A 21923-nucleotide genomic window follows, 5' to 3' on the forward strand; every position below is an offset into this window, starting at 1 on the left:
GCCAGTTCAAATGAGTCCTATTAAAGATTAGTTATAAATATACTTTATTATATTTACTATATATTTATTATATTTACTATATATACTATATATTATATATATAAATTTATATAAATATATTTTTTTACTATATATATTTTATTATATATATCAACCTGTAACTTAGGTTATGATTGGGTAGAATCTGACATGTGCATTGCTTGAAAGAAATTAAAGCAATGTATCACTATTAAATCAGGCCTGGGAGGAGAAAGGCAGACAAAGGTGTGGTATTTTCTGCCTTGCAAAGGAAAACTGACTATATAGGAGTAGTGAGAATTCCTGGGTAGTTTACAGTTCATCAGAAAACTCAGTGAGTCTACATAATGTCTGTTTTTTTAAGTTAATTAATTTACTTTGAAAGAGAAAGAGCAGAGAGTATTGGAGGTGGGAGCAGAGAAGGGATGGGGGAGAGAGAGAATCCCAAGCAAGCTCCACGCTGTCAGTGCAGAGCCCAACATGGGCCATGAACTCATGAACCATGAGATCACACGCTGAGCCAAAATCCAGAGTCAGACACTTAACTGACCCTGGCACTCCCACAATGTACGTTTTAAGGGGCAGGTCTTACACTGAACCATTGAAGAATGTTAATGAAAATTGGACATTTACAAAGTACAAAATGTAGAGTAGGTATATAACTTTAAAAGTCTCCTGTAATATGAATGGGGATTTGTGTTCTCAGTATCATTTTGAAAAAAATTTTGTCAAAAATTTTTAATGTTTATTTATTTTTGAGAGAGACAGAGACAGAGTGTGAGCAGGGGAGGGGCAGAGAGAGAGGGAGACACAGAATCTGAAGCAGGCTCCAGGCTCCGAGCTGTCAGCATAGAGCCCGACTGTGGGCTCAAACTCAGACTGTGAGGTCATGACCTGAGCCAAAGTCAGAGGCTTAACCGACTAAGCCACCCAGGCACCTCTGAAGATTTTATTTTTAAGTAATCTCTACAAAATGTGGGGCTTGAACTTAGAACCCTGAGATCAGGAGTCCACACTCTTCTGACTGAGCTAGCCAGGTGCCCCCATATTCTTAGTGTCGTTAAGCTATCTTGCAACCATTCCTAGTCCACATTTGGATTCTCATCCAGCAGACTATATAGATGGCTATGTAACTCTGAATTTTTGTGTCCCTGCCTTGCATCATCAAACTGTCATTCTGCAGAGGTTTGATATCTGCTAATCCCGCTTAAATCTGTGACTCTGGCTTCTGCTATGATATTATCTAGGATTAAATTAAAATTTTTTTAATGTTTATGTATTTTTGAGAGACACACAGAATGTGAGTGGGGGAGGGGCAGAGAGCAAGAGAGAGAGACATAGAATCTATAGCAGTCTCCAGGCTCTGAGCTCTCAGCACAGGGCCTGACACAGGGCTTAAACTCACAAACCATGAGATCATGACCTGAGCCAAAGTCAGATGATTCACCAACTGAGCCATCCAGGCGCCCCTAGCTAGGATTAAAATTTTTTTAAAAAGCTTGTGGAAGTTGAAGCATTGGGATATTAAAATATACAACAACAATATATTTAACACATTCTTCACTAGGAATGTGCTAACTGCCTTATGTGTGTTTTCTCATTCAGTGCTCACTATATTCTTATTATCAGTTCCATTTTCTGATCAGAAAATGGTTTGGCCACGGTAACTTCAGAGTTCTCAATGTCAAACATGTATTAATTGACAGAGTTCAGATTGGAAAAAGATTTTTCTGAGTTTACATCTTGCTTTGCACACTGGCAATAGTGTCTTAATATTAAAAGATAGGATTTCCAGATTATCCATGTTTCCAATGAGAAGAAGGAATTACGTGTAGTTACTGGTCTGGAAGTGACCCTGGGAAACAATATCGCCCAAGTCATTCTCTGTCCATAAGGGGTGTCGATGTGAGAAGATTGGAATGAAGGGGGCTGTTATCAGACTGAGAGAAACATGTGTAGTAATGAAACCGAAGGAATGAAGACTAAAGATAGGAATGAGAACTGAGTGTAAGTTGAATATTGTCTCGCTCGCACTTGGACCTCCCCCCCCCCCCCAGCATCTCACTATCACAGGGGTGTGTGTAACATGGATCTGAGACGGTGTGGTCTGGAGCCCAGCTGAGTGAATTTATTGCTTCCATTGTAGTTCTTGAAGGAGCTGTCAGGGGGACATTCAGGAGTTACGTTCAGAGCCATGAACTTCTAACATGCACAAAAAACGCCATCTTGACATTTCACAGGGAATCTGTGGGAAGATGCTGGGTTGAGGTCACTGGATTTCAAAGAGAATTCAACGATCACTGAGTCCCTTTTAGGAACCTTGAGTGACTCCTTGGAAGTCTGGTTTAGAACCACCACTGCCCTCCCATCGCCCGATCCAGAGCCAAAGTCAGGATAGGAAGAGTTTGTGGTAGACACTGGTGTGGAGGCCAATGCAGTTTCACCAGGATGTTCATCTCTCCCCTGCTCCACTCACTTTCTTGGAAAAATTTAATCTTAGAAAACTAATGGTACCGCCGTTCCCCAGACTCCAAGGAACAGCTTTGTCATCATCTGCCTCCACCCAGCCACTAATGGGACATTAATATATTTTGACATAAAGGGACACAATTGAATTACTTGGCTTTCATTTAATATCTGTGTATTTCATCTTTGCCCTGTTCTCGTCTGTTTTCATGTTATTGGTTGGCCTGTAAAATAGCTGTGGGAGAAGATCCGGAGAATGATGACATTATCGAGGCTAGACTGTTTCCCCAGCAGCTTGTCACAGGTGCCTAGGGAGGTTTCCTCATATGCCCTAAACTTCTTACGTGACCTGGCAGCAGCTGATGCTATTGTTTATTAGCAGAACCTTATGTAGGGGAGCTGTTTTCAGAATAACAATTACGCCGGTAATAGCTAGTATCTCCTGATCACTTACGACGTGCCGGACATGTTTCTCAGCACATTACCTGCACAGACTCATTTAATCCTCACGGTGTCTCTTTGCAGTGGATCCTCATGTCATCTCCACACTACCTACGAGGTGACCTGATTAACCAGTAATTGGAGGAGCTTTGCTTCACATCCAGGCAATCTGACTCAGAGTCTGAGCTCTTACACTTTGCAACTGTTCATGCCAGCTCCAAAATAACTTGGAGGAGACTTCTACCATGGACCCCATGGTTGCCCTAAAATTTGCCAGTGGCCCTAACATTTGATAGCAGGCCAAACCTCAGATCCCCTAGTCAGAAGAGTGGGTTTAAGCAAGCTGCTGGTGGTGAGAACATGGGATGTAAGCCCTCAGGAGCAGATGGGAGCGGACAGCCAGAGAGGGGGTGTAGAAGAAGGCGGGATGGGGGAAAGTGACAAGCGGTGAGTCTCCATTTTCTTCTCTCCTGGCTAGCTGATCACTCTGGAGATGAAGTGAGATAATACATGAATTTGTTTGGATTCTGGAAAGTTCCTTTCAGATGACAGTTCGTGTTGCTCAGGCATGGTGTGCCACTCGTCAGTCAGGATGACTGGTCGAGGCTCTGGCTCAGGAAGCAGCAGTGCGTGGCTGGAATTGGTGGGCGTAGATGCAAAGCTGGGAGACGGAAGTGGCCAGGGAGCAGGCTCCGATGGACTGGGAGAAAGGTGGTGCGCACTGGCTGGCTGGCGGGGAGCTCCTAGGAGAAGGCCCGATAGTGACTGGTCTGGACTCATTCCCTCAGTCCTGTTTTCCGCTCTGCAGCTACTGGTGGAAGAGGTCTTCGTCCTGACATCTCCAGCCTGCAGGAGAAGACTAGACCTCACTGTCATTAGACCTACTACGGAAGTAGAGCTCTTTCAACTTCCGTGCTCCCCCATCTCCCACTAGAGGGTGTGGTGGGTCACTACTTCTGGGCTTCCGGCTTCCCTCTTACCCGATGTACCTGTGGGGAAATATTTGCTAAGTACAGTCTTTGCAGGTCACTAGGGTGAGCTTGAAAATAAAAAGATCAGACCCCTCTTCGTTTGGGGATAAGAATTTGATACACTGTTTGGTCACTCTGTTAATTGCTTAAGTTCTTCCCTATCCTTTCCCATCTATTTATATCTAATACCTAACACTCTGCTGTAACTCTTATTTTTACTCTGCTTCTGAATTATCATTCATTTACATACTAACATAATTTTAAAATCTTTTCCTAAAAAGGATGATAGTCAGTGTGAAAGAATCCCTAAACCCCATTATGTAGAGGTAACTGCTTGGGATAGCTTACTGAACGTTTTCTCCAGACACCGTACATTTACAGATGCCGAAGTTCCATAGTTCACGTGAAGGAGATTATTCCAGATATAATTTTCTGTAACTTTTTTTTCACTTCACAATGTTATAGTCGAACTTCCCTCCAAACGAATGCAGATCTACACACTCATCTGTAGTCTTTGCCCGGTGTCCTCTTGTTTCAGTATACCACAGTCTACTTAACTTTCCGTCCATTGATTCCTTATTGATAAGAGTCAGAACATCACATAGAGATCATTTGACTTTGTTAGTTCAGGTTCTATGGTTTTGCCATCACATCAATGGTGTTTTTGGCATCATATAATAAAACAAGCATGAAATCGAGGGAAGAGTCCAAGACTCTGCTCCCAGCTCTGCCACTTAGAAGCTATGTGACCAAAAATCACTTTACCTTTCTGAACCTCAGCTTCCCTACCTGTAAATGATGGACTGGTATGCATGATATTTAAGGTATGTTGTAGTTTCCAAATATTCCTTCACATCATATTTTCCCATCACTGCTTACACCAGTTTTATTTATCAAAGCCTATTCCATGTCCAGTGTAATGCCCATTTCAAAGTGGACATCCAACAGACACACTTTGAATGGGCCGATCTATGGACTTGTCTTCTCAAAACTTGCCCTTGGAAATATCCATCTTGTCCTTTCTTATTGGCTTAGTGTTTAACCCAGTGAACCTCAGACATTTTTATTTGTCCACCGTCTCTCTTTAGAATGTATGCACTTCTATCTAAATACCTTTGCACGGGGGAGAGGAAGAGAACTATGTGTGAGTATGCACATATGTATCCATAGTTGGATATGGATGTTGTTTTAAGGTACTAGAGCAGGAGTCTACCTGGAGGGAGTTGCTATACTTTGCCCTACGATGAGGCAACAGACACGAGAAAGATTGAATTATTTCTCCCTCCTTTTCCCAGAGTTGCAGTGAAATCCTGTGCATGTGTGTGTTTGCGGTGGGGGTTGCCGTGTGCAGACGATGTTTAATCACTCCCTCCTTCCATCTCTCTTTTTCTTCTTCCTTCCCTCTTCTTCTTCTTCTCTTTTTTCCCTCCTTTCTCTTTTCCATTCCTTCTCTTCTTTAGTGAAATGAAGAGCAATACTATTCTTTCTCCTTGGGTCAATTGTGACTTTTATCCCATAATACAAGAAAGGAGAGCCAATCCTCTATTTGCTAAAATTATCTGAACCAATGAAATCTAAGTGTAAGGTAATCATGAAGGAGAAGTGGACGTTTTGATATATTAATCCATTGAAGAAATGTTTTGATCCGTAGGAGTGCTGGTGAAAATTAAATAGTTACGCTCAACTAATGCCAGTGATTAAACTAACCTGAAAATATTACTTAAAACCCATGGAACCCGGTTAAGACATTCTGTGAATGAATAGGATGCTTCAGAAAGCTTGGCACAACCCACTTTGGTTTAACGTGTGTCTTGAATTCTGGTAAAATGAATTGCAACTTCATTCCCTTTCTAAAGTACATTACATATTTTAATTTTTCCCCTTCTTTTGGGGCACTCAAAGTCCTCCTCACAGGCAGCAGTTATTGTCATAAGCCTTGAGCAAGAGGTGCTGAGACTGACTGCCGGAGCTATTTTGAGCTCAGTCCTATATATTCTCAATTCTTGGTCTGCTTTTTATAGTTTTTTGTTTGTTTGTTTTTGGTTTCTTTTTTTTTGTGGGTTTTTTTTTTTTTTTGCTTTGTTTCTTCTGAGGGTCAAACTGCCATAATAGACTGAAATGGGCGTGTTTGTGTACAGCAGTTTTTTATAGCTCTACACCACTTCTCAGTATTTCAGATTAGCTGTGTCTCATTCATCATGGAACTAAACACATGATCTTATTAGAATTTTTAACAAGTTAAAAGCAAATAGGATAGGAGTCGCTTCCAGAAGCTTTTTCCGATTATTTCCGTGTTCTTACCTAAATTCCAGAAACTTGAGGTTTCTCCAGATTTATAATTTATGTCTGACTACTCGGTTCTTGTTTTGCAGTCCCCAGTCTGTCCCAGACCGCCTGAGGATCCGGGTGAACAAAATCAGTTTACAAGACTATGAAGGGTTCCACTACGACAAAGAGAAACTTCGGGAAGCTTGTAAGTTGGAAGTGCCCTGTTGATTTCATGTGATCAGTCTATCTTCAGTTTCTTGATTCTCCTTGGCTTGATGGATAGATTCATTGTGTGTCTGAAAACAATGGTTAGAGAAATGGAGGGAAGCATAGTAATACGTGAATGCCAAGTGGTGATTTATGGGCTGAAGAAAATGGAACTGGGGAAAGGAAAGCAGGAGAATAAAATTATTATTTGCAAGATGCCAACTTAGGATCTCGTGGTTTATTAACCACTTTAGTCTCAAGTTTACCTAAAACGAGAAAGCAGAAGGTTGCCCAATGGCATATGGTATAGTAACATGTAGAAAATGCTGGAGCATGAGTCTCTTCCTGGAGCCTATATTACCAAATATTATCTTCATATTTTATGCAGATGTGACAACATCTGTAAAGACATGTCTAACCCTTCTAGTTATTATGTGATTGCATAATGTAAGAGGGCCCACAGAGTACTCAATGTCATGATAAAGGGATTCATAGATGGTGAGGTACTGTTATTCCTGAAATCTCAAATTGACTCAGCATCTGAATACTTCTCAATGTTCATATTTTCATGTGCTTTTTTAAATGAATAACTAGTTTTTAGTTCATCTTGTCTATCACTCAGGATTTATTGGGCACTTTTTGTTTCCAGTCATTGTGATGTATGAGGTAACCAGGTGAAGTAGGCCAGAAGATGTTAAGATCACAGGTGTGTTAGTTAGTAGTATTCTTGGCTTCATTATAATTGTGGGGGACAACAATCAAGAACAGTAAAGTCAGGGAAGATCAGGACCAGTGTCCAAGGGTACAGGCAGGGATGCCAACAGAAAGGAAGGAGTTTAATATAGAACCAGAGGTTTATGAACTAAAAGCCCAAACTAGCTCTAGGCATGGACTTACCTGGAGTTATAGAAGACACAAATAGCTAACACTGGCAGGATCAGAGGAGGGACACCTTCCCAGGAAAAGGACTTCCAGGCTCTGATTTCTGAACCTGTGATCCTGCAGTGGGATTTAGTGGATGGAAATCTTGAAACCCAGGGTCCATTTAAGAGATAGTTGCAGGGACTTTCCAATCTGGAAGTGGTACTGAGCGAGGACCCACTTCCCTGGTAGTCCATCCAGTCACTGAGCCTCCCAGAGAATTCTGCGTGAAATCTCTCCTTTCTCAATTCCCTCTGTCCCTTCCGCTTCCTTAACCCTCTTGTTCTTTTCCTTAAACATCAGTACCTTCTAGCTTCTCCTCAGCCTTCCCCCCAACATCTGTTCTTCGCTTTCATTTCCTTTGATGGGAAAGCTTTTTTTTTAAGTGTTTAATTATTTTTGAGAGAGAGAGAGAGCGAGTGAGGGAAGGATAAAGAGAGGGAGACAGGGGATCTGAAGCAGGCTCTGTGCTGATAGCAGACAGCCCATTGTAAGGCTCCAACTCATGAACTGTGAGATCATGACCCAAGACAAAGTCAGATGCTTACCAGACCACCTGAGCCGCCAACTGCTTCATGATGGGAAAGTTTGAAGTGGAAAAGGAGCAATTTCCTGAACTTTTACACTTCTCTCTTCTATAAATGACACTATTTTTTCTAATATAAACAAGATTATCAATACAGACTAGCACAAATCTAATGTAACTCACAACATGATGGGCATACATATTTTCCTTGGGAGGTGTAGCTCAGGGTGTAAGTTAGACTGACTTTTAGAGGCTGCAAATTATAAAGAGTGTTTTATGTTCCTTCTCATTTCAAACCTGTAGGCAAATAGCTTATAATTTTTAAAAAAATTTTTAAAAAAGAATGGATTTGAAGTCAGTGATATTTTTTAGCTTACCATCAACTCTCAAGAAAGTCAGTTGGGAATAGGGAAGCATTTGAAATTTGGGGCTGAAATGAGATTTGAGGCTTATCTGTGGATTTCAATGATCTGTTCTATCTTTTCTGTGGCATTATCTGCCCACCATTGCCAGAGGTAATTGTGATTTGAGTTTTTACAAGAAGGTGACATTTCCTGGCAAGTGCTTTACTCATCATATCTTATGTGATAAAGCTTTTCTGTAAGGAAACTTCTTATGTCCAGTTGGGAGAGGTAACGTGGTATAAATATAAATTCAATAAATTCAATGGTGTCTTTCAGTCCCAGAAGGACAAAGAAACATTCCAAGAGGGAATCAAGGAGTTATCTAAATTTTTTTTAATGTTTTATTTATTTTTGATACAGAGAGAGACAGAGCATGAGGGGGGGAGGGGCAGAGAGAGGAGACACAGAACTGGAAGCAGGCTCCAGGCTCTGAGCTGGCTGTCAGCACAGAGCCTGACGCGGGGCTCGAACCCATGAATGTGAGATCTGACCTGAGCCGAAGTCAGAGGCCCAACCGACTGAGCCACCCAGGCGCCCCTCAAGGAGTCATCTAATTCTAAATATTTGAATTTGAAGGAAACAATATATTAATTAGAAGTAAAGATGGCCAATTCAGGCATCCGTGTTTCATATGTAGTTATGATGCATCTAAAATGTGGTTGCTCAAGGAAGTTTGTCCTTTAGGGTTAAATATTTGATTTCTTACTCACACTCTCTTGCCTGATTCCAACTCATAACCAACTACAGATTCATCAGAAGGCTGGCAGAGCTCAAACTGAGTATAAAGGAAAAAAACCAATTCAAGTCCATATGTGATATACAGTGCCCAACTAGATCTGTTCGTTCAGAAGCATTATTAAATAAAATGCACAGAAAACATCTAGCTAAAAGGGATTGGAGGACTGGACCTGCATCCCAAAGAGAGTGAATTCTCTTAGGCCATTTATTCATTGTCAACACACAAAGCCTAAACGAGGGCAGTGCTGCATTACCAGGCTTGGAAAATCAGTTCCCTTTCTTGATGACACACCGAGGGATTCCTCCCTGCCGTGTGTGGCTGTTGGCCATCACTGTTTAACAGATCTTGCTCATGTGTCTGGGTCATTATTTGTATTAGATTGCAACCCCAGTGTTTGTTGCCTAACAAAGCCCTACTTGCACTCGTAAGGCAGTGTAATGCCCAAGATTTCAATCTCACCTCCAAAAACCAGAGACCACCAGGGAGACCGAGTCACGCGTGCAAAAGCAAAGGAAAGTTTTATTACGGCTCAGGCTCGCCGGGCCTAAGTTCGGTCTCACAGCCTTCACCAACGCAGTGGATCCGTGCTGAGAGCCCCGAACAAGGGCTGAGTGGGGTTTTTATGGGGTTTGGGAAGGGGGAGTTACAGGAAATTGTGACATAGGTACAGTGACCCAATCATAATGGTACAACAGAATTGGCAGCAACTTTAACCATACACATCGTTCAGAGCGTTCGTTACTTTTGGCGGGACCCAATTACAACATTTAGAGTATCTTTGAAATTAACCAATTACAGTGTGAGTTCAGGGTCTTATTCGGTGACTATCAGGTTAGCTTTAACATTAGGTAACAGGGTCCTATCTAAATTTTCTATCTGTAGGCCTCACCTTTAGGGATGTGGGGAGAGGTAGCTGGCCTTTCCTGATTGGATACTGCAAGGTAGTCTTAGGTTCAGACTTTGTCCTTACAGCAGTGCTCCTTGGTCATTACAGATGGCAGCTCTTTTAATTACTTTCCTTATTTTAGCATAGGGAAAGATGACTACGTTATTCCAAGGATCTTCATCCCCCTTCCATTTAGCTCTAACTCACGTGGGGGCATTCCCCCTAAAATCCTAGCATGAAGAGGGTTAGTCCCTTCCTTGGCTCTTGCTGGTAAATTTCAGACTTACGTGAAAATAATTAGAATCTCATTACTGGATATATGAACTATTAACCATCATGATAACGGTTATGTACAAGAGGAAAGTCTATTCAACTTAAAAAGTAGCACATAAAGTGGTCGTGTTCAAAAATATTCTTAACCTAAATCCATAATGATAGCTGAAACTTACTCCCATAATCTGAATGAAGTGTATTAAATGAGCCCTTAATAAAGCATGTAATCATATAGTCTAGGAAAAGGATGATTAGTTTGTGAAGATCTGTTATATTTCTAACCCCAAAGGAGTTTCATTGATGCGACATCCATTTTTCTATCTAGAATAGCTTGATACTGGCCAAGATTATCTCATGTAAATTGGCTATATTTGACTTCTGGCATTAGCTTCTCTGCACTTTTGAATTACCCTGATACTTCATACAAGTCTAGGCCCTAAAACACAAGCAAAACCAAATTGGGAACTTATTGAAAATAGATGTAGCCTCTAGAGGTAGGAGAGGGCTAACATTTGTTGTATATAAAGTATAATGTTCAGTAAGCCCTTTATGTTTTTTCAGTGTAATGGGAATTATATGGATGTTTATGAGTTTATATAATGCATAATATCACAGTATATTATTCTCTGGCAAACATTAATGATATTAGGACTATAGCTTAGACAATTATTTTAATGAAATTCCCTTGTCTTTTGTTCACTGATTTAGTGGAAGAGTCAGAAATGTTTGATTTGAATCACACTTACAACCTTGGCCAAGGAATTAATCTCTCTGATGATCGCAACTCTCATCTCTCAAATGGGAGTAGCACTGCGGCAGGAATGAGAGGGTGGAATGCAATCTTGTGGATGAAACCGCTGTGCAAAGATGGCACGCCAGCTTGCTTTTCCAAAGTGGTGGCTAAGATTGTTGCGGTTGCCATCGCCCAGGACGCGGTCCGGGCGTGCTGGCTGCCCCTCAGGCCTCAGGTCCAAGGGCCAGCTGACCTCTCCCACGCATGGCTCTCACCTCAAAGTGCACATGCTTCCAATTCACTTTCTCACTTTCAAAAACAGCACTGGAAACACTGATAGATATCACAGAAGGATTACGGCAAGAGAGAATACAATTAATCATCTGATATACGTTTATTGTGTCTGCCAGTGCAAGCATGCTTCCATGGCTAGATGTTTAAACACAGGAGACATATACACACTGAATGCCTATATTTGGTGATCTGGCCAGATATCTACACACTTCATTAAAAAAAATTTTTTGTTGTTGTTTTAGAGAGGGAGAGAGGGACAGAGGGACGGAGAGAATCTTAAGCAGGCTCCATGCTCAGTGCAGAATCCAATGCAGGACTCAATCCCATGACCTAGGATCATGACCTGAGCTGAAATCAAGAGTTGCATGCTCAACCAGCTGAGCCACCCAGGTGCTCTGCCTAAGTTCTGAGACAGTTTCATATGTACATCATCTGGTATCCAGCACGGATTTAAAAAACAAATAAAACTTATTTTAGAATTTAGATTTAAAAAACAAATAAAACTTATTTTGGAATTTAGATTTCTAAAAAAGTGAGGAAGGTACTACTGGGAGTCCCTGTATACTGTTCACCCTATTATTTTCCCTATTGTTGAACATTTTGTATTCCATGGTGCCTTTGGGAAAGAACCTCATATTAGCTTCATTATTATTAACTAAACTCCGTACTTTGTATTCTGGAATCCAGTCCAGGTTCTCACCCTGCATTGGGTTAACGTGGCATGTCCTCCCAGCCTCCTTTGCTCTGCTTCTCTGTTTCTCAAGTTCTCAGTCTTCCTCCTCCCCCACCACACCCCCACCATGATGGTCTTGAGAAATACTGGCCAGGTATCCTGTAGAATATACCCCACTGGTGATATCTATTGTTTTACTCATCACCAGACTGGAGTTGTGGATTCTTGAAAAACAAGTACTGCAGAGGTGAAGTCTCCTTTTTGTCCCATTATATCAGGGCTACATGATATCACCTGACATCCGTGATGATGGCTACCTGATCATTTCTTGTATTTGGTAGGTTTCTTCTCTGTAAAGTTACCATTTTTTTCTTTTTCCCTATGCTATTTTTTGTGAGTCACTAAGGTTAAGCTATCTTCAAAGGGAGGTGGATCACTGGAATTTTCATTCTTTCCAGTTTCCATATTCGACCTCAAGTGAACGTAATACATTTGTCAAAATGGTGGAGCCATTCTGTCAAGTTGCATTCATGCTTCCAGAAACTATATATTTGCAACAAGTGTATGCCAGATACACGTTAATGCTGAGCATTGGAAGGTGAAACTGGGACATTGAACATTACAGTATCACTTATTCTATACACATTTACTGAGTGGTAACTCTAAGCAAACCATGGTGAGGAAAAAAACCAAAACAAAACAGAAATAGTCCCTGATTCGCTGGAATTTTTTCCCCCTGTGATGGGAACTGGAGCAGGGCTATGGAAACACAAGGTACCTATTTTCCTAGCAAACATCACTTAAGTAACTGGAGAAAAGGATGGGAATATATAAGCAAGAATGAGAAAAGCCAATGTAAGCACTAATTAGTTATATGACCCTGGGCAGTCCATTTATCCTCTACAGGCTTTAGGCACTTTATCTGCAAAAGCCAGTGGTTAAACTAGGTGTTTCCTAATATTATAAAAATGCTTAGCCCTATGGAAATTACTAGGATTTAATATTTTTCCTCCTGACATGTTTCCTAAGTTGTTAAAGCATGGGCATCACTCATAATGAATGTGAACATTAGAAAATTGTGTGTGTGCATTTTGCTCCACGAATTTGGTATTAATATACCGACTTTTTTTTCCCTGTTGATTGCTTCATCTAAAATTGAGTCTTTTCCCCCTCATTTAACATGTTGACAACTGGGCTATTCAGTAGAGATAAGGCCTCCATTTGGTGGAGGTAGATGCTCCATTTTGAAATCGGTCACAGGAGTTAAATGGTATCAGTCTGTTCTCTGAAAGGCACTGTCCATCCCTCTGTGAGCGTTTGTCTTTTCCTGTTTCCATGAGCTGGCATTTTACCCACAGTGCTTATGTTTTCTTACTCTTCTTCCCCATCTTTGTATCTTATATTGATCTTTTCATTTAAAATGTCATAATAAGTAAACATAATAGTCAACTCATAGTGTACTATCACTGTGAGCAAGTAAATGTCTTAACACTTCTACTCCTATCATAGAATTTAATTCTCCCCCAAACCTCTGAGGTTTTGGGCTGAGCAACTTGGCAAAGAGAGGTAGGGGAGATGTAGAGGATTCGCAGTGCCCAAGAAGCAGCACGTGGTGAGCTAGAAAAAAACAACAATAGCTTGTTGATTGCAAGCCAAGAGGAGAAAAATGTTTCATGAGAGGACACTGAGAGAACTCTGTAAATGCCCCAGTCAGAGAGGTGAAGGAAGAATTGCATGCTTAGAGCTGGTCATTGGGTTTGGGCAGAAGGTGGTTACTAGTCACCTTACGAGAGATTGCAGAATGAAAAGGTGAACAGAGTGGGTAGATGTGCACACAGGAGGGAAGGAAGTGACTCTGCACGGGTTGCTCTTGTTAGATGTTTAGCTGTAGAGGGGCGGGGAGAATGGGCTGGTGGCCAGAAGGGGATGCGGCCTCTAGGGAGGACATTTTTCTACTTGTAAGATAGTGTAGCTGTCTCTGCTGACGGGGTGCATTTACTGGAGAGGGAAAACTCGATTGAGGAGAGAAGGTCAACTGCAGGGGGAATGGTCTGTGTGGGTGGAGATGGGATCTCGTGCCCAGCGAGGGCTGGAGGCAGGCTGTGCAGAGTACAGAGCAGGAAGGCAGAGGAGTGATACGCAGACAGGGAATTTGTAGGTTAGGGTACTTGGAAGAAGTTCCGTTCTGATGACTTGTATTTTCTCAGTGAAATAAGAAGTAAGGCTACTAGCTAATGGTGGGGACGGGAGAGTATCAGTGTTCAGGAAGAGCAGAGAAAGTTGGAAATAATCAGTTTGAAGAGCAATACAATGAATGGACCAGGCAGGATTGCTGAGCAGCACTTTAGATATAGGTCATTTAATTCACTGGCTTTTCATAAGTGTCTGTAGAGTCCAGCTCATCAGTTCCTAGAGGTCTTGACTTAAAAAAATGAGTGCACTCTCAGGAGCGCCTGGGTGGCTCAGTTGGTTAAGCATCTGACTTGGGCTCAAGTCTTGATCTCCTGGTTTGTGAGTTTGAGCTCCGTGGTATCCTCTGTGCTGACAGCTCAGAGCCTGGAGCCTGCTTCAGATTCTGTGTCTCCCTCTCTCTCTGCCCCTCCCTGGTGTTGGTTCTGTCTCTCTCAAAAATAAACATTAAAAAATGTTTAAAAAAACAAACAAAAATGAGTGTACTCTCTTTCTTTCCAACTTCAAAGATTCAGATACCAGGAGAATATTAGACTAGAAGATGATGATCTCATTTTTAATATAAATCCCTTTGTAATATAATTCCATTTACAATCCAAAGCATTGCTTTGTTTATAAGAAAAGACGTGCTTCCAGAGCTGCGGTAAATTCGATGCCAATGACCTTAAGTCTCAGACAAAAAAATAAGCCTAAAGTGTTGATATTTGATCCTTCTCTCATTGTTAAAACTTAGAGTTTGGTAATGAGAACCATCAACTCTAGGTATATTCTCAAGTCTCTGCCCAAAGGAATATTTTTTTTTATTTTCATTAGTTTATTCTGTGTGCACACACAAAATAATGACCAGTATTTACTGCTCACACTCCATCCTAGTTCATTTTGTTGGGACCTTCCTGAGGCAACCCTAGGGTATCAGCTCAGATGGCAGTTTGGTTTCTCTTTAAAGACATCCTTTCAAGAGCCTTGTATAAAATTGTTTCTGTTTTGTTCATCATATTAACATGTGAGTGGTGTGGGGTTAGACGCTTAGCCAACTGAGCCATCCAGGTGCCCCCAATTTATTTTCCTAATATGCACTCTTACTTCTTTATAAAGACATAGCTGTCACTTCTAGAAATGTGTTTAAAAAAAAAGAGAGATTGGGATCATAGTTTTTGTTATTGGTTGAGTTTCCTCAGAAACAGACTCTGAGGCTTCTGAGTTTTACATGAAGGAGGTTTATTGAGGATTCTCCAAGAGAAAACAGCAGTTGAGAAAAGAGAGGAAAGTAGCATCAGGCAGAGGACAGAGTTGAGCTGTAACAGTTGCTGGGATGGCCACTTAGGGTTGTCTCAGTTGAAATAAAGATAATTTTCTTGGGAGGACGCAAACCCTGAGCAGGGTAGCTTCCTTCCTAGTGAGGGACTCAGTGGTAAGCTATCAGTAGAGCCAAGAGCCAATGGAATGAGTACCTCAGTCCCATCCTGGATCTGGGTGGGGCACTTCAGTTCTAAAAGCGTCATCCCATTTATGCCACTGAGCACCTGATTTTTAAACTAAGGTCAGGAAGGAACCACCCACACACTAGAAATCCTTGAGTCCCTTCATTTACTTCTTCATTAACAACCATTTATTGAATATCTACTATGTACCAAGCACTGTTCTAGGTGCTAGGGATTAGACTCATATGACCAATAGCTTCCAAAGTTTTCTTTGTATTTTTTGGCCCTACCATTCCAAACTCAGAGAATTGGAATATAAGTTACCTTCTTTAGATGTGTCAGAATTAGCTAAAAGAAACACAAAATGTTAATGATGACCTTTTCTTAAAAGTTCTTTTTTGACATGAGCTATTACTAAGCTAAATATTCTCCATTTGGAATTTGAGTGATTAAAGTTGGAAACCTAAATGAAAGACAGTCTAAATTTCAGGCTATTTCTAGCCTAACCCTGGAGTCGGAGTTAACTCCAGAGTTTGGTGGTCAACAAGATGGGCATTTCTTCTCTGTATTCCATATTTTATTGGTGAAACTATTTAACTGGACAGAAGTGTGTGCTAATCTGAAAATAACCTCTCTGCAGGTTGACTCAGAACAGCAATAGTATGTGCTACTAACATAGGTAAAAGATGTAGGCTGTTTATAGTTCATCCTGGGGAAAGCACTCTTTCTTGATAATACTTAGTGGTTTTCATGAAGCACTGATCCATGGCCCTACTCTGGAGTCACTGACAAATAGAATTAGAGAGTCCCCGGAGTTGTCAGATTCTAAAGATGCGTTTGCTTAAATCTGCCCTATTTCACATCTCTCCGTGGTGACTATCTACTTATAATTAGTTTATTCTTTTTGCTTCCAGAAAGAGATTTAGGCTTCTTCAGAAGATTTTAGGACATCTGTCATTAATTCTACACATGTATCCAATGAACTCAGAAATTCAGAGATGCGTGATTGAATGTGTCCTCAGTATCTAACTGTTGGTGACCTTGTCCATCACCATTCAGTACAATGGGAGGTATAATATGCAAAAAGAACATGAAAAATGTTTGAACTTGTGTCTCTAACCATAATTTTGAGTATTTTAGTTTTGGGAACAGTTAAGAATCTTTGCTGTTGGATATTTAACGTTTCATTTGTTTTCTAGTGTGCATTGTCAAGTATGTTCTAGAACTCACCATTAAAAGCTGCTATTACATTTCACACTGGGAATAAATCCCAAGGAATTTTATAACACATTTTGTCCTTATAGAATTTAACTAGAATTTCATTGTATGTGACGTTAGGAAATTTCATTGAAATGAATTTATTTCCATCAAAAATAGAAATTTATATCATTGTTGGTAATCTTCCATATTAAGTTGGATGATTATAACACTTCTTAGAATTGTTTCATCTGGAACTTTGGTTTCTATTATTATAAGAGTATTGTCCTTTGCCATACTTTCTCCTAGATTATCAATGGTAACGCATGAACCAAATTCATCAGAGGTAGAGAAAAAGAAAACTTGTGCAATTTTAAACATATTAGCATGATTGGGTTGCATTCTCCATCTGACTTCTTCCATTTTTGTTCAGAAGACTGTTTTAACTTTTCTTTCTGGATTTCTCTGTCACTTCTGCCTTTCCATTTATTATGTCCTGTATGCTGGTGATTACAAAGAGGAAAAGAAAAGGACCTATTACTGATTAATTTTTATTTCCTGGGGGACTGCAGTATGGACTTTGGATGGATTTCTGGGGAAGGGGCATTAAGATATTGTCTTTCTTCCCTCTTTCTTCCTCTATTCTTAGTTCTCCTGACTTGAGAATATTAAAAAAAAAGTTTTTAATGTTTATTTTTGAGAGAGAGAGAAGGAGACAGAGCATTCATGGGGGAAGGGCAGAAAAAGAGGGAGACACAGAATCTGAAGCAGGCTTCAAGCTCTGGGCTGTTAGCGCAGAGCCTGACATGGGGCTAGAATTCACAAACAGCAAGATCATGATGTGAGCTGAAGCCGGATGCTTAACCAACTGAGCCACCTAGGCACCCCCAGTCTTGAGAATATTCTTAAGAATTCTGCTCATAACAACAATCTAACTCAGAAACCCCTTTCAGATAGTTTAAGTGTTACCAACTGCCTTTGAGAAATTTATAAGTGGTCTTTGTCATCCATCATTACAAAAGACACTTTTATATTGTTTTCATAACCCATCCATCCATCTCTACCTCTCTCTCTCTTAATGTCCCTCCTCCCACTCCTCCGGTGCCCCTCATCTCACCTTCTTTGTTTCCTCCACTCTCTCACGAGCTCAACAGGCAACAGGCCACTGTGGCGTTAGGGGGGTTGCAGGGAGGTCATAGCTGCCATGGCCACTGTAAACAACCCTGAGTCACCCTTGTGTCTTTTCCTTCTCACTCTCCAATTGTTCATGGAGTTGATTCCTTGACTTTAATCTCTCCCCCACATGTCTCTTCTTTCTTACCTTTGTGCCACTCCTCTCTTCTGGGCTTCACCCTTGCTCCTCCCCTTTACTTCCTAACTCACCTTCCTGCCACTCACCTTGTCTTCCACATCTCTGCCAATGATTTTTCTAAAATGTCAAAGAAAAATTGCCCCGGAACAATTAAACAGGCTAGGAAGAATTTATGCAAGATGACTGCAATAGAGAACAGAGTCAACTCTGCTGTAACAAAAGGCGGGAGAATTCTTTTTTTTATTTAAATAGTGTATTACCATGTTGGTTTTCATATAACACCCAGTGCTCTTCCTTGCAAACGCCCCCCTCCACGACAATCACCCCCTTCCCTTTCCCCGCTCCCTCCTCAGCCCTCTAAGCACCGGGGTGAGGGAGTAGAAAAGTAGTGGAGAACGTTAGCAGGAGGCTAGTCCCTGTGATGCGTCTATCCGTATTTGCTGCTAATTAGTAGCAGTTGGTTCGAGGCTCCTATCCACCTATAGAGCCTCGAAGATCAGGACATGATCTTCCTTGAAGGCATCATAGAGATGCCTCCTGGGTCTTTGAGAAAGACACGCTAAGCTTGCAAAAGTCTGAGAGGCTAGGAGAAAACAGCATCTTAAAAGACAGAGAAATACTTCACAATTGAAAGTCTTCTAAATGAGAACTGAGAGGTCAGGCACCATGTCAAGTACAGTAAAGCTGAGGGTGACATTAAGCCTTCTAGGCTGATGTAAATCTGAAACCTTTATCATCTGTTGGAAACCCTATAGCATCTGCCCTTCCTTTTGAGCATAAAGGTTCCACTCCTTAGCATAAAAACCCCCCACAAACTTCTGGCCTTGACCTCATCCCCTTGTACTCTGCACCCACGTATTTTTGTAAGTCTAGAACATTTTCTGCTTTTCATGCCTTGGTTTCTTAGAATCTAAGGATGGTCTAAGACTAAGAGAGTTTCCTATGCCTGAGAACCTCTTGTCTCTGTTGTCCGACTCCCTTATTGTCTTCTTTTGGGGTAACTCTCTGTGAAGTGTGTCCTGACCTAAGAACCGTACAGCTTCTCTGCATCCTAAACACACTAGAGTCTCATCTGTCAGAGTTGCAGTCACAGGGTGTATCATCAAGAAGATGTGTTTGACATCCCTCTTCTTTTCCTGGTCTGTAACACCTTGAGGGTGGGTACTGAGTCTTACTCAGTTTTGCTCCTCACCTTGTAGCACAACCACTGTCTCTGGCAGAAGAAAATCCTTAAAGCTTATGTGCTGAACGATGAAGTGGAGGACTCATAGGCCTGAAAAAGATTTTTGTGTGACATCCGATACACCGTTGCCTAGCTGCGTGAAAGTGAACACCAGGAGTTGTTATTTGAGATTATAAACGATGAAACATTCAAGAGGATTTTTTAAAAAGTGAGTTGGAGGTTTCTTGGCTTGCCTTCTCAGGGAGTTTGCTATTAGGATAGGAAACAGAATTTGATCTGTAGTTTGAAACCCAGCTTTGTAGAGAAACCGCTGCTTTGTAGAAAGCACTCCTTCAAAATACTGTCCTCACATAGAATACAGTGACAACTGCGTAGTTTACTTTTATCTTGTGGATGACACCTAGAACTAACCGTGGAAAAATTAAGCTCAAGCTATGGAGTCCAGACTCTAGGATCACTTTTAATCACAGTTACCAGGTATCATGAAACATTTTACGGAGCCCAGCTGTGCCCTGGTGAAGTATAAAGTTCTTAGGATGTTGTGTTTCTTTTTGAATGTTAATATGCCTATTCATTTCCCCTGTTGATTCCATTTGAGCTGTGGCAGTTAATGATGACAAGTTGTTGTAAAACAGACCAGTGGCACCCAGGGGGAAAAATCGAATTGAAACATTGCCAACTCATTCTCTTTAATTATTGTCAGCCATCAAGTTCGAACTTTAGTTCCCCGATAACCCTGACATATTCAAAACTAATGAGAACCATAGGAAGATTCCATTCATCCCTTCCCAGCCTCCCTTAGGGCTTTCCTTCCTTTCTCTAGAGTTCTCTGCCTTCCCTCCTTGATTTTACTTCTAGTCCCTTCTTCCCATCATTTTGTGGCTTCTTGAATAGTGTTAAAACTATGGCCAAGAAAGTAGATAACATTTGTTTTTCTGTATGTAAGTAGATTCTCTTGATATTAGCAAAGTATCGATCTATAGGAAACTCAGAGCCTGTTTTTTTCTTTTCTCTTGTGTTTCTATGTTTTTCCATGAATCGACTTTATTTTTTTAGAAGAGTTTTACGTGTATGAAAAAATTAAGTGGAAAGTACACAGAGTTCCATATATCCCCTCACCACCCACCCACCTTCCACACCCCCCCCACAGTATCCCCTGTTATTAACATCTTGCTTTAGTATGGTACATTTGTTGTTCGAATTGATGAGCCAGTGTTAATGCATTATTACTAACTAAAGTCCATACTCCACATTAGGATTCATGCTTGTGCTTTATGCTGTAGTTTTATGGGTTTTCACAGATGTGTGACACGTATTCACTAGGACAGTATCAGAGTAGTTGCACCACATTAAGAACCCTCTGGGCTGTACCATACCTATCATCCATCCCTTTCCTGTAACCCTTAGCAACCACATTTTTTTTTTTTTTTTACTCTCCATACTTTTGCCTTTTCCAGAATACCATGTAGTTGGAATCATGAAGCACATGACCTTTTCAGACTGGCTTCTTTTACTTACCAGTATGCATTTAAGCTTCCTCCATTGTCTTTTGTTGCTTGAAAACTCACCTCTCTTTCTTGCTGAATAACATCCCATTGTATGATAATGAGTTCGTTTATTCATTTACCAATTGAAGGGCATGTTTGTTGTGTACAAGTTTTGGCGATTATGAATAAAGCTGCTGTAAACATTCATGTGCAAATTTTTGTGGGGACATAATTTTCAGCTGGTAGGAATTTGTTCAGTCTTGTAAGAAACTGCCAAGCGATCTTCCAAACTGGGTGCACCATGTTGCATTCCCATCTGTGATGTAAAAGTGCCTGTTGCTCCACATTATCTCCAGCATTTGGTGTTGTCAGATTTTGTTTTTCAATTTTACCTATTCTAAGAGGTCTATAACATTATCTCATTGTTTTAATTTGCAATTCCCTAATGACATAGGATGTTGAGCACCTTTTTCATGTGCTTATTTGCCATTTATTTGTCTTCTTTGGTAAGATGTCTGTTCACATCTTTCCCTACTCTTCAAATGACTGTGACTGTTGTAAGAGTTCTTTGCATATGTGGAATACCAGTCTTTTATCAGATACATGTTTTGCAAAGACTATTTCCCCCCAGTCTGTTAGGTCTTTTCATTTTTTTAACAGTATCTTTGACAGTAGAAGTTTTGACTAAATGAATCCCAACTTATCACTTTTCTTTTTCATGGATCATGCTTTTGGTGTTGTATCTAAACTGTCTTTGTCAAACCCAAGCTTGCCTAGCTTTTCTCCTGTGTTATTTTCTAGGAAACGTTTCTTTTTCCAGACTATTGGTTTCTAAAGTCCGTGTATAAGTTGATAGAAAGAGTGAGTATTGGGCATGAACTGTATAGATTATGTCAATAAATCTAAAATTGATGCTTAAGGAAATGTCAGGTTTTAAAAAGGGTATTCTGAATAACATTAACATAAAATAAATGCATTCTAAGGTTATCTATATTTTTGATGATTTACCACATTGTTCAAAATACTTCCCTATTTTATGAATTTTTAACTCTGTGATTTATTGTTTTCAGAACATGACTGTTTTAATTTAGCCTTGAGACTCTGCAATTCTAATATTTTTATGTATATTTTTAGGGCTTATAACTCAATTTTTGCAAATCTTTCCATTTTCTGAGACGCTTTTCTCTAAGGTCTCATACCTTCTTTTAATGATCCATTGGAGATAGTTTTATTTGTGTTTTGAATAGGTTAACAGCCCAATTCAATGCATTCTGTTCAAGCTAGAGATAGACAGACTGAGTGACCAACTTAAA

The 21923-nt window shown here is 40.6% G+C and overlaps 1 protein-coding gene across 1 annotated transcript in view; it reads left to right on the forward strand.

Annotated features, from left to right (window-relative positions):
• The window catches only part of DGKI (diacylglycerol kinase iota), a 286356-nt gene that overhangs the window by 157140 nt on the left and 107293 nt on the right, over positions 1-21923 (forward strand). The window contains exon 20 of the mRNA XM_029922877.1: positions 6269-6369. Within this exon, the coding sequence (XP_029778737.1) occupies positions 6269-6369 (101 nt within the window). The remainder of the gene's footprint in view (positions 1-6268; positions 6370-21923) is intronic.

The sequence above is a fragment of the Suricata suricatta genome, chromosome 2, assembly GCF_006229205.1.
Source record: "Suricata suricatta isolate VVHF042 chromosome 2, meerkat_22Aug2017_6uvM2_HiC, whole genome shotgun sequence".
NCBI classification, from domain to species: Eukaryota; Metazoa; Chordata; class Mammalia; order Carnivora; family Herpestidae; genus Suricata; species Suricata suricatta.